Source organism: Macaca fascicularis, chromosome 7 (assembly GCF_037993035.2).
Source record: "Macaca fascicularis isolate 582-1 chromosome 7, T2T-MFA8v1.1".
NCBI lineage: Eukaryota > Metazoa > Chordata > Mammalia > Primates > Cercopithecidae > Macaca > Macaca fascicularis.
In genome coordinates, this window is record NC_088381.1 from 118,235,293 (window position 1) to 118,248,204 (window position 12,912).

Sequence of the window (12,912 nt, forward strand, 5' to 3'; positions counted from 1 at the left end):
ATCAATACCACAGTAATTCAAAAAATTGTTAAAGGCTACTATGACCAAATATATATGCCAATAAATTAGAAAACTTAGAAGAAATGAATAAATTCCTGGACACATACAACCTACCAAGATTGAACCATGAAGAAATCCAAAACCTGAACAAACCAATAACAAGCAATAAGAGCGAAGCCATAATAAAAAGTCTCCCAGTAAAGAAAAGCCCAGAACCTGATGGCTTCACTGCTAAATTTTACCAAACATTTAAAGAAGAACTAATACCAAACCCTACTCAAACTATTCCATAAAATAGAGGAGGAAATATTTCCAAACACATTCCATGAGGCTGGTAGTACCAATACCAAAACCAGACAAAGACACATCAAAAAAATGAAAACTATAGGCCAATATCCCTGATGAACACTATACAAAAATCCTTAACAAAATATTAGCAAGCCAAATTCAACAACACATTAAAAAGATCATTCATCATGACCAAGTGGGATTTAACCCAGGGATGCAAAGGATGGTTCAACATATGTAAATGAATCAATGTGACACATCGTATCAACAAGATGAAGGACAAACACCATATGATCAGGCCAGGCGTGGTGGCTCACGCCTGTAATCCCAACACTGTGGGAGGCCGGGTTGGGCGGATACACAACAAAATACCAGTCATCCTTAAAAAAGGAGAAAATCTTTAAGATAATGAGAAATACTTAAGATAATATCCTCCATGTTCATCTCTATTGTCACAAATGGTCCATGCCACAAATGACAACAGAGATGAACCTGGAGGACATTATCTTAGGTGAAATAAACCAAGCACAGAAAGATAAATGCTGCATGATCTCATTTATATGTAGAATCTCAAAAAGTTGAACTCACAGAGGTAGAGAGTGGAATGGTGGTTACCAGGGGCTGGGGGTGGCAGGGAGGCAGGGGTGGTATGGAAAGATACTTGTTAAAGGACACAACATTTCAGTTAAGTAAGAGAAGTAAGTTCAGGATATCTTTTACGCAAAATGTTGACTGTAGTTAATAACGTATTATATTCTTGAAGACTGCTCAGAGAGTAGATTTAAGTCTTTGCATCATAAAAAAAAATAAGTATGAAAGGTAATGCATATGTTGGTGAGCTTGATTTAGCCATTCCACAATGTACACATACTTATTGAGACAGAGTCTCACTCTGTTGCCCAGGCTGGAATTCAGTGGTGAGGTCTCGGCTCACTGCAACCTCTGCCTCCCAGGGTCAAGCAATTCTCGTGCTTCGGCCTCCCAAGTAGCTGGCATCGCAGGTGTGTGCTACCACAGCTGGCTAATTTTTATATTTTTAGTAGAGATGGGGTTTCACCATGTTGGCCAGGCTGTTCGCAAACTCCTGACCTCACGTGATCCACCTGCCTCAGCCTCCCAAAGTGCTGGGATTGCAGGCAGGCGTGAGCTATCGTGCCCGGCCCACAACGTATACATACTTCAAAACAACATGTTGTACATGATAAATATATACAGTTTTTGTCAATTAAAAAATAATTTTAGGCCAGGCACAGTGGCTCACACCTGTAATCCCAGCACTTTAGGAGGCCAAGGCAGGAGGAGTGCTTGAAGCCAGGAGTTTGAGACCAGCCTGGGGAACAAAGAAAGATCCCGTCTCAACTTTTAAATAAGAAATAAAGTTAAAAAGTAATAATTTTAATTTTTTTTTTTTTTTGAGACAAGGCCTCGCTCTGTCCCCCAGGCTGAAATACAGTGGCATGATCATGGATCATTGCAGCCTCGATCTCCCAGGCTCAAGCAGTCCTCCCACCTCAGCCTCCCAAGTAGCTGGGACTATAGGTGTGCACCATCGCACCTGGCTAACTTTTTAAATTTTTTGTAGAGATGGGGTCTCACTATGTTGCCTGAGCTGGTCTCGAACCCTTGGGCTCAAGTGATCCTCCAGCCTTGGCCTTCCAAAGTGCCGGGATTACAGGCATTAGCCACAGTATCTGGCTAATACTTAGAAAATAGAACTATTTTCTAAAAAGGAAGAAATAAAAGACACTCAACATCATTATCCCTAGGGAACTGCAAATCAAAACTTCCACTAGGATGGCTAAAATAAAAAAGACAAATCAAAATAGATGTTGGCAAGGACATGGAAAATTGGAATCCTAATTAATTACTGGTGGGAATGTAAAATAGTACAGCGCTTTGGAAAACCATTTGGCAGTTCCTCAAAATGTTAAACATGGAGTTACCCTGACAACCAGCAATTCCACTCCCAGGTATATACCCAACATAAATGAAAACATATGTTCACACAAAAACTTGTACATGAATGTTCATAGCAGCAGTATCCATAGCAGCCAAAAGGTGGAAACAATCCACATGTCTATCAACTGATGAACAAATAAACAAAATGTGGTATATTCATACAATGGAATATTGTTCAGCCACAAAAGCCATGAAGTACTGATTCATGCTATAACATGGATGGACTTTGACAACATTATGCTAAATGAAAGAAGTCAGCACAAAAGACCACATAGCATATGAAGGTATTTATATGAAAAGTGCAGAAAAGGCAAATCCACAAAGACAGAAAGTGGTTGCTAGAGCATCAGGGAAGGTGGAAATGGGGAGTGACTGTTAATGGATATGGGGTTTCTTTTTGGGGTGATGAAAAAGCCTAAAATTAGATAGTGGTGATGATTGCTCAGCTCTGTGAGTATACTAAAAACTGATCTGTGCACTTTAAAAGGGCGAAATGTATGGTGCATAAATTATATGTCAATAAAACTTTTATTTAGAAAATTACATAAAGTCACACCATCTTTTTTTAGTTCTTCCCTAAGATTAGATTTCAAAAATTACATAGATACAAAGAAACAAAATACCATATTTTTTAAAAATGTAATACTAAACATCACTAAGAAAACGCTAGTTGGAAATCAGTCAAGGCTCTGGTAAAATGCCATACCTTGCCACACTGCTTGTAGGAAATTCCCTTTTGCTGACAGTATTCATAGAGAAGGGCTGCACCTTGTACACATAATTTGGCTTTCAGAGACTCAGGTTTATAATAAATTCCACTATGTATGACACCACTGTTATGTCCAGTCTGGTGAACAGCTACAGAATAAGACAAACAGGGTATAAGAGTAAGTACGTGATTCATACAAAACATAAGAGGTAAGAGAACAAACTAATAGTTGAAGCTATTAGAGACCACATCATGTAAAATTCTGCCTGAATTCGTTCAGATAACTGGTAGCTTCTTCTCACAGCCATCCCTGGTATCCATGTTGCATCCCTCCAGTCCGTCTCTTGATTTAAACTACAACTTTGGTGCACAAACTTACCTCTCATTACCAGCACACCACTTCAGGGGCCCACTATGTCTCTTTGCACTCTGCCTTGGGGCCTCTGCTAACTTTTTTAGAGAAAGGCACAGGGTGCTCAACATCACCAGCAGCAATCCTCAACCAGTAGGGACAGGAGCTGACGGATACGTGAGCACAATCCTGGGAGACATTATACTGCTCCTCAGAGGTTCCGGTGGAATCGAGCTCACCACAGCAATCTTGATGTGTTCTCATGTCTTTTCCTCCCTCCCTGTCTTACTTTCCTCACCCCCTCACTCCTGTTTCCTCAGATAACATCTCAAATAAATAACCTATAAACATGTCCTCTGTGTCCCACACTGCGCTTTAACCTCTCAAATAAATAACCTATAGCCATGTCCTTGTCCCACACTCTGCTTTTAGAACACAAACTAAGATACTAACATTGACATTCAGCATGAAAGATTCAGAACAGACAAAATAAGCAGATGCCCAAGTAAGCCCAAAGAACAACTTTGATTATATACATACCTAAATCTTTCTCCTTTTCCAGAACACCAATAGAAAGTGATGGATGTCGCAGGATGAGTGCTCTGGCAGAGGCAAGCCCCACAATTCCGCCACCAATGATGACTATATCAAACGAGCTTCAAAAGAAAGTCATCTTTAAAGTAATGCATATTTACAGTAGACCTCACCAAACTTCACATGCATAATATTCATCATCAATGGACAATTAAACTATTAATTTGTAATCATTAAAATGTACTGGGCAGCCAGGCGTGGTGGCTCATGCCTGTAATCCCAGCATTTTGGGAGGCCAAGGCGGGCGGATCACGAGGTCAAGAGCTCGAGACCATCCTGGCCAACATAGTGAAACCCCAACTTTACTAAACATACAAAAATTAGCTGGGCGTGGTGGCGCACACCTGTAGTCCCAGTTACTCAGGAGGCTGAGGCAGGAGAATCACTTGAACCTGGGAAGCGGAGGGTGTAGTGAGCCAAGATTGCACCACTGCACTCCAGCCTGGTGACAGAGCAAGTCACCATCTCAAAAAAAAAAAAAAAAGAAAAAAAAAAAGTATTGGGCCCTGTGCTATTTGGTTTCACATGTATTTAAAAAAAAAAAAAAAACCCTTAAAAGTTATACAAATCAAAGCTGGGTGTGATGGCTCATGCCGGTAATCCCAGCACTTTGGGAGGCCAAGGCAGGTGGATCACTTGAGGTTAGGAGTTCAAGACCAGCTTGGCCAACATGGTAGAACCCCATCTTTACTAAAAATACAAAAATTAGCTGGGTGTGGTGGCAGGCACCTGTAATCCCAATTACTCGGGAGGCTAAGGCTGGAGAATCGCTTGAACCTGGGAGGCGGAGGTTGCAATGAGTCGAGGTCATGCCACTGCACTCCAGCCTGAAAGACAGACCAGACCCTGTTTCAAAAAAAAAAAAAAGTTATACGCATTAAAAAAAAAAACCCTCAAAAGTTATACACATCGCTGGTCAGCAGGGTAATCAACTACAGCTTACTGGCAGGCAGGATAGCTGGTTGCCCAATCTGCTCTATATTTCCATAGCACAGCAGCCGGGCTGGTTACATAAGTGACTGCAGTCATGCATTGCTTAACCATAGAGATAGGTTCTAAGAAATGCATTGCTAGGTGATTTCATTGTGCAACATCACAGAATGTACTTACACAAACCTAGATGATATAGCTTACTGTACACCTAGGCTATATGGTATAGCCTATTGCTCCTAGACTACAAGCCTGTACAGCAGGTTACTATATTGAATACTGCAGGCAACTGTAACACAATGGTAAGTATCTGTGCATCTAAAAATGTGTAAATATAAAAAAAGGTACAGAAAAAAACAGGTATTATAATCTTTGGTATCACCATTGTACATGCAGTCTGTGGTTGACCAAAACGTTGTTATGCAGTGCATGAGTATACTTTGTGTTAAGCATAGTCATGCTTCTACTACTTATCCTTTTAAAATTCCAATGTAGTATTCTTGACAATGCGTTAGCACATTAAAGCTTTAACACTTTAGTGTGCAAGAATTTTTACATGTTTTTGAGAAGGAAACAACTCTGAGAAAATAAACCTTGGGGCAATAATTGGTCCAGAAATGGGCTTAGGAACCACAATCTTTGCCATGGCAAACCCTGATTATACAACCATTTACAAAATTTAGAACAGGCATGTATAATTTATATAACTCTGCAATTAGAAGCTTAAAAGATTACCTTTAACACTAACCTGATGGTCAACAAATATGGATCTTCTAGGAACAGTAGACAGAGGGAAATTTCAAGAGATTAGGGCCTTTCTTTGAAAAGTGACCTAAGTTTCAATTTCAAAATCCTTAGCAAAGCACATAAATTTTATTAGAATTGTTACCACATCTATGGCTATATCTGGAACCAGAAACAGATACCTGGACAACTAGGAACTAACATGTAAGCTTGATAAATCAAATCCTACATCTTAAATTAATTTGGGGGTCATAAGTGGATAAAGTTCCCTCGGTCAGAGCATAAGCCTCATAACTTAAACAGGGAGAACCTCCAGGTGATGCTCGGCAGGTGGTTCTCCTGCAGCAGCTTTAGATTGGATAAAATGGTTGTCAAGGATAGTGAATGACACCTCATTTAAAAAGAGAGGGTATAAAAAGAGCAGCACAAGCAAAATGGGATTCTGGGTCCACTACATTAATACTAGTTATTGGCAAATGCTTACAGTGGTCAACTAAAAAATTACTAATATGATCAGAGTGTATTTGGAAGTCCAAGCCTTTAAACAGGTTTTTAAAAACATAAGTTCAGTAGATAAAAGGTATCTTTTATCTAGCCATTGACCCTTTACACAACTGTCACAATAAACAGATGTTTTATGGATTCTAAAATATCCTGGCTTTGAAGAATTCCAGAAGAATAACTATTGTTAAGATAGGCTTTTTATTTTTCAAAACCTCTATAATCTTCCACTAACGTAGGTGTTCAAAACATTTACAAATACTTAAGATATTTGTATGTGTATTACTTAATCGTATTTTATACATAGTCACCCCTCAATACCCACAAGGGATTGGTTTCAGGACTCCCATGGATACCATGGGAAATCCGCATATGTTCAAGTCTTTTCTATGAAATGGCACAGTATTTGCATATAATCTACACACATTCTCCAATATACTTTAAGTCATCTCTGGATTACTTACAGTACATAGTACCATGTAAATGCTATGTGAATAGTTGTTATACTGTATTTTAAATTGTGTTATTTTTTATAGTTTTTTCCAAATATTTTGATCCATAGTTGGTTGAATCTGCAGATGCAGAACCCACAAAAATGAGGACCGACTGTTTTGACCGACTGTTTTTTTTTGTTTTGTTTTGTTTTTTGATGAGACGGAGTCTGGCTCTGTCACCAGGTTGGAGTGCAGTGGCATAATCTCGGCTCATTGCAACCTCCAGCTCCTGGGTTCAAGTGATTCTCCTGCCTCAGCCTCCTGAGTAGCTGGGACTACAGGTGTGCGCCACCAGGCCCAGCTAATTTTTGTATGTTTAGTAGAGACGGGTTTCACCATGTTGGCCAGGATGGTCTTGATCTCTTGACCTCGTGATCCGCCCGCCTTGGCCTCCCAAAATGCTGGGATTACAGGCATAAGCCACCGTATCTGGCTGTATTTTTTTAATTTATCAAGTTGATATCCACATCAATTACATGGCTGTGTGTGTATAAGAGAGACAACTTTCACACTGTTTTTGTTTCTTACTTTCAAGTTCAACTATGATACTTTGCTTTGCCTTCAAGCCTCACTTTTCTGTAAAAGGTAGCATAACCTTGGCACTTACACAGGTGGTTTTGACTTCCATAATAATGTTCTCATCCTTGCTGCCTTTTGTTTTTTGGGTTTTTTGTTTTTGTTTTTTTGTTTTTTTTTTTTGTTTTTTTTTTTTAGACGGAGGCTAGTGATTGAATGTTGATGTTCTAAAAGTTGACTCTGGCTGCTGTGTGTTGGTGGATGGGGGTAGTAGAGTGGGAGACCAGTAATAGTGATTGTAATTTCTTGTGAGTCATGTAGACAGTTCTTTTGGGAAGCTTTTCTTAAGGTAAGAAAAAGCAGGGCTAGTGTAAGTTTTGTTTATACTGAAAATGTTTAAAAAAATTTTGGAGTCAGGGTCTCACTCTGTTGCCCACACTGGAGTGGAGCGGCATGATCTCGGCTCACTGCAACTTCCCACTCCCAGGTTCAAGCGGTTCTCCTGCCTCAGCCTCCCTAGTAGCTGAGATTATAGGTGAACACCACCATGCTGGGGTAGTTTTTGTATTTTTAGTAGAGACGAGGTTTCACCATGTTGGTCAGGCTGGTCTCAAACTCCTGACCTCAGGTGATCCAATTGCCTCAGCCTCCCCAAATGCTGGGAATACAGGCATGAGCCACTGCACATGGCCCCTTGCTGCCTTTTGATAATTATAACACAAAAGCTTTTGGGGAGGTAGACCTTCCACTTAGAATTATTACCTTGGTACAGATTCCCAGCCAATATATTGTTTTTGCAGATTATATTACAACCATGAATAAACTCTTCTTATTTTCAAACATAAAACTATCATACTGAATATGCTTTTTCCAACTACATGTGCCACCCTTCACTCCCCCTCCTCAAATCTGAAGAATCACTGTTTTATCCAGTGACACAAAATCATTGAAATATGTTTCACAAACTAAAGCACAAATCTCCAAGCATCCACTACGGAGAAAGATGAACAGAACAACAGTCACAGATGAACACTGGAGGACAGGTGCAGGCTAAGCTAACCATGGAGGCTGAAAGGGACATCTTTCTCTACAACTCACTTCATCTCAAGTTAACCCCAATGAATGGTTTAACAGATAATTGTCTTAATCTTTTTATGGAAAAGTTCATACCTACACAAAGTTAGACAAAATAGTTCAATGAAGCCCCATATATACATCACCCAGCTTCACTAATTATCAACTCACAGCAAATCTGGCTTCTTCTAAACTCTATTTCATCCTCTCCTGTAGTATACTATTTTGGTGCAAATATTAAACATCACATTATTTCATCTGTAAATATTTCAGTGTTATTTCTAAAAGGCATCTCTAAAAACACACACTACCATTATAGTTAAAAACATTAACACGAATTTTTTTATATCACCAAATATTCACTTTAAAATTTTCAGGAAAAAATAGGACAAAATCTTGGAACTTAGAGTTGACATCAAAAACATGATCCATAAAAGAAAAAAATAGATAAAATGGACTTTATTAAAACGTAAAACTTTTGCTCTGCAAAGGACTCTGTTAAGAGGATAAAAAACTAAGAGATTGGGAAAAAAAATACTAGGAACTGCATACCTCCCAAAGGACTCATACATAAAAGAACTCTCGAAACAAGCCATTTAGAAAATAGGCAGGCCAGGCACGATGGCTCACGCCTTTAATCCCAGTACTTTGGGAGACCACAGCGGGCAGATCACCTGAGGTCGGGAGTTTGAGACCAGCCATGACAACATGGAGAAACCCCATTTCTGCCAAAAATACAAAATTAGCCAGGAATGGTGGCGCATGCCTGTAATCCCAGCTGCTCGGGAGGCTGAGGCAGGAAGATTGCTTGAATCCAGCAGGCAGAGGTTGTGGTGAGCCGAGATCACGCCACTGCACTCCAGCCTGGGCAACAAGAGCAGAACTCCTTCTCCAAAAAAAAAAAACAAAAAGTGGGCAAAAGATATTAACAAACATTTCATCAAACAAGACAGATACACAGATGGCAAAGAAGCACATGAAAAGATGTTCAATACCATTAGTCACTGCATTGTTCAAACACCATTGCATCAGAGAAATGTAAATAAAAACCACAATATCACTACATCTCTATCAGAATGGCTAAAATTTAAAAAGTGATAACCCCAAATGCTGGTGAGAATGAAGGGAAACTGGATTACTCACACATAGCTGGTGGGAATGTAAAATAATACAGCCACTCTGAAAGAGTATGGCAGTTTCTTAAAAAAAAAAAAAACTAAACATGGACTTACTACATGACTCAGCAACTGCATTCTTGGGCATTTATTCTAGAGAAATGAAAACTTTTGTTCATACAAACGCCTGAACATGAATGTTCATAGTAGCTTTATTCATAATAGCCAAAAACTGGAAGCAGCTCAGATGTTTTTCAACTAATGTTAAATGGTTAAACTGTGATGTATCCATACCATGGAATTCTATTCAACAATTTTGAAAAACCCGCTATCAATACAGGCGACACCTTGGATGGATCTTAAGGACATTATGCTGTGCGAAAAAAGCCGGTCTCCAAAGGCTTGTTTTGAGAGTTCTTTATGTATTTTATGTAATAGTCCTTTGGGAGATATGCAGTTGCTGGTATTTTTTCCCAATCTCTTGGTAGTTTTTTCATCCTCTTAACAGTCTTTTGCAGAGCAAAAGTTTTTCATTTTGATGAAGTCCATTTTGTCCATTTTTTTCTTTTAGAGATCACGCTTTTGATGTCATCTCAAGGTCCAAAGATTTTGTCCTTTTTCTAAAAGTTTTATAGTAAATATTTGGTGATATAAAAAATTTCAGGCAGGGTGCAGTGGCTCATGCCTATAACCCTAACACTTTGGGAGGCTGAGGCGGATGGATCACCTGAGGTGAGTTTTGAGACCAGCCTGGCCAACATGGTGAAACCCCATCTCTACTCAAAATACAAAATTAGCTGGGCGTGGTGGCACATGCCTGTAATCCCAGCTACTCGGGAGGCTGAGGCAGGAGAATCACTTCAACCCAGGAGACAGAGGTTGCAAAGAGGCGTGATCATGCCATTGCACTCTAGCCTGGGTGACAGAGCGAGACTCTGTGTAAAAAAAAAAAAAAAAAAAAAAAAAAATTTAGATTCACAGTTGCCAAGAGTTAGGAATAATGGAGAGGAAGGTGTGAATATAAAGAGATAGGTAACACAACAGATAACCTTGTGGCAACAGAATTTTTTTATATCACCTTTTTTTTTTTTTTTTTTTTTTTTTTTTTTTAAGAGAGTCTTGCTCTGTTGTCCACGCTTCAGTGCAGTGGTGTAACCATAGGTCACCACACCTTCAACCTCCTGGGCTCAGGTGATCCTCCTGCCTCAGCTCCACAAGGACTACAGGAGCAAGCCACCACACCTGGCTAATTATTTTTTAATTTTTGTGTAGAGCAGGGGTTTTGCTGTCTCCCTTTGTTGCCCAGGCTAGTCTCCAACTCAGGCTCAACCGATCCTCCCAACTCGGCCTCCTAAAGTGCTGGGATTATAGGCCTGAGCCACCATGCCTGGCCACATTTTCATATCTTAATTGAGGTGGTAGTTACACAAATTAATACATATGATTAAACTGCATAGAACTACACACACACACACACACACACGAATACATGTAAAACTGATGAAAGCTGAACAATGTCCATGGATTTTGCCAATATCAATTTCCTGGTTTTGATATTGTACTACAGTTATATAAGACGTTTTCATTAGGGTAAATGGGGTGAAGGGTACATGGGATCTCTTTGTACTGTTTATTTAATTTTATTTTTTATTTTGTAGAGATGGGATCTCATATTTTGCCCAGGCTGGTCTCAAACTCCTGGGCTCAAGTGATCCTCCTGCCTCAGCCTCCCAAAGCACTGGGATTACAGGCCTGAGTCACCATGCTTGGCCTGTACTATTTTTGCAACTTCCAATGGATCTATAATTATTTCAAAATAAAAGTATAGGTCAGGCACAGTGGCTTACACCTGTACTGTCAGCCCTTTGGGGGGCTGAAGAGGGAGGTTCACTTGAGGTCAGGGGTTCGAGACCAGCCTGGGCGACGTCTCTACAAAAAATAGGAAAATAATTAGCTGCCTGTGGTCCCAGCTTCTGGAGGGCAGGAAGAGTTGGGGAGGGGGGCTGAGGCGGGAGGATCACTTGAGCCCAAGAGGGTGGAGGCTGCGTTATGATTGTGCCACTGCAAACCAGCCTTGGCAACAGAGTGAGACCCTGACTCCAAAAATTGTTTTAAAAAACATTTTAAGTATAAACAAAACTTTCACTAGCCCTACTTTTCTTTCCTTAAGAAAAGCTTCCCAAAAGAACTGTCTACATGCCCCACAAAAAATCACAATCACTATTACTGGTCTCCCACTCTACTCCCCTCATCCACCAACACGCAGCAGCCAGTCAACTTTTACAACATCAACATTTAATCGCTAGTCTCTTCTTTCTTTCTTTCTTTTTTTGCGGGACAGAGTCTCGCTCTGTTGCCCAGGCTAGAGTGCAATGGCGCGATCTCGACTCACTGCAACCTCCGCCTCCCACGTTCGAGCGATTCTCCTGCCTAAGGCTCCCGAGTAACTGGGATTACAGGGGCTCACCAACACGCCAGGCTAATTTTTAAAATATTTTTAGTAGAGACGGGGTTTTGCCATGTTGGTTAGGCTGGTCTCCAACTTCTGACCTCAGGCGATCCGCCCGCCTCGGCCTCCCAAAGTGTAGCCTCTTCTTAAAACCCTTTTAAATAGTTTCCCGTGGCTCTTAGAATAAAAGTTAACGTGTGGTTAAAATAAAATAAAAACCTTGCTGTGATGTAGTCCTTCTCCCGGGTCATTCCACACCATCTGTCTTCCACTAAGCTTCAGTCACACTCATATGGCCCACCTTCTAGTCCTCAAAATAGCCAAAACCTCTCCAAGCCTTACAGCCTTCACACAAACTGTTTCTTCTACAGAGGGCAGAGAAAGACAGTGGTTTCGAAAGTCACGTCCAAACTATAAATCACAGGACACTGAATTCTGCGGGCTTTGATTAGCATAAGAGCTGCTTCCGATGGGGGAAACTCTATGCGGGGTGTGCCAGGAACTGATTTAAGACTGTATTCAGATCTTCCAAGCAACGCCAAAGACGCCAGCTAATAAACAGCATATTTGATTGCTTACACTGTGTGCTAGGTCCTTTTATCCTTCAAACGACCACCTACAGGAGACGCTAAGGTCCCATTCACGACTGAGCTCTTAAGGAGGTTAAGTAGCCCAGAGTTCAACAGCAAGTGAACGGGTTGCTCAAAGCCAGAGCTACTCTTGACCTCTACTCTATACACTGCCTTTCCTCCAGCCCGTAAATACAACGAATGAACCTGCAGGTTGGTAGCTCCTGGGATCCGAGGTTGGAGCGCCACAAGACCCCAACCTGCTCTCACCCCGGGACAGGGAAATAGGAACAGGGGCACAGGTCCACCACCAGGTGCCTCTGCGAGAGGCAGCAGTGCAGGCGGCGGGGAGGACCAGCTGTCACTCACCTGGTGCTGGCGCTGCGGCCACCTCCACACAGCGGTCGGGGCCTCCCAGACGCCGACCCGCACGCCCCAAGGAAGCCCCCGGCGAAACCCCCGCGGGCCCGTCCGCAGGCACCAACCAAATAACGCAGCGCCGGCACCATCCCCTACGCTCCCCTGCCTCAGCTTTCAGAAGCCGCCACTTGACCCTCCACGGCCGGAGACCGGCGTCCTCTAGCCCCGCCCCTCATGCGGGGGCCAATGAAGTGCGCG

General features: G+C 41.4%; 1 protein-coding gene across 8 annotated transcripts in view; it reads right to left on the reverse strand.

Moving 5' to 3' along the window:
- L2HGDH (L-2-hydroxyglutarate dehydrogenase) overlaps positions 1-12,875 on the reverse strand; it is a 70,917-nt gene extending 58,042 nt beyond the window's left edge. For 6 of the 8 annotated variants that reach the window (XR_012415778.1, XR_012415779.1, XR_012415780.1 and 3 more), the window contains exons 1-3: positions 12,664-12,875; positions 3,849-3,964; positions 2,954-3,105 (exon numbers count right to left, since the gene is read on the reverse strand). Coding sequence is in view for 4 of the 8 variants with exons in the window: in XM_005561212.4 (XP_005561269.3) it covers positions 2,954-3,105; positions 3,849-3,964; positions 12,664-12,803 (408 nt within the window). In the remaining 4 variants the exon portion in view is untranslated. Of the gene's footprint in view, positions 1-2,953; positions 3,106-3,848; positions 3,965-11,944; positions 12,091-12,663 lie in introns of all 8 variants that reach the window. The other 2 variants (XM_073997357.1, XM_015453764.4) reach the window with 1 other exon arrangement.
- Between the last annotated feature and the right edge of the window lie 37 nt (positions 12,876-12,912).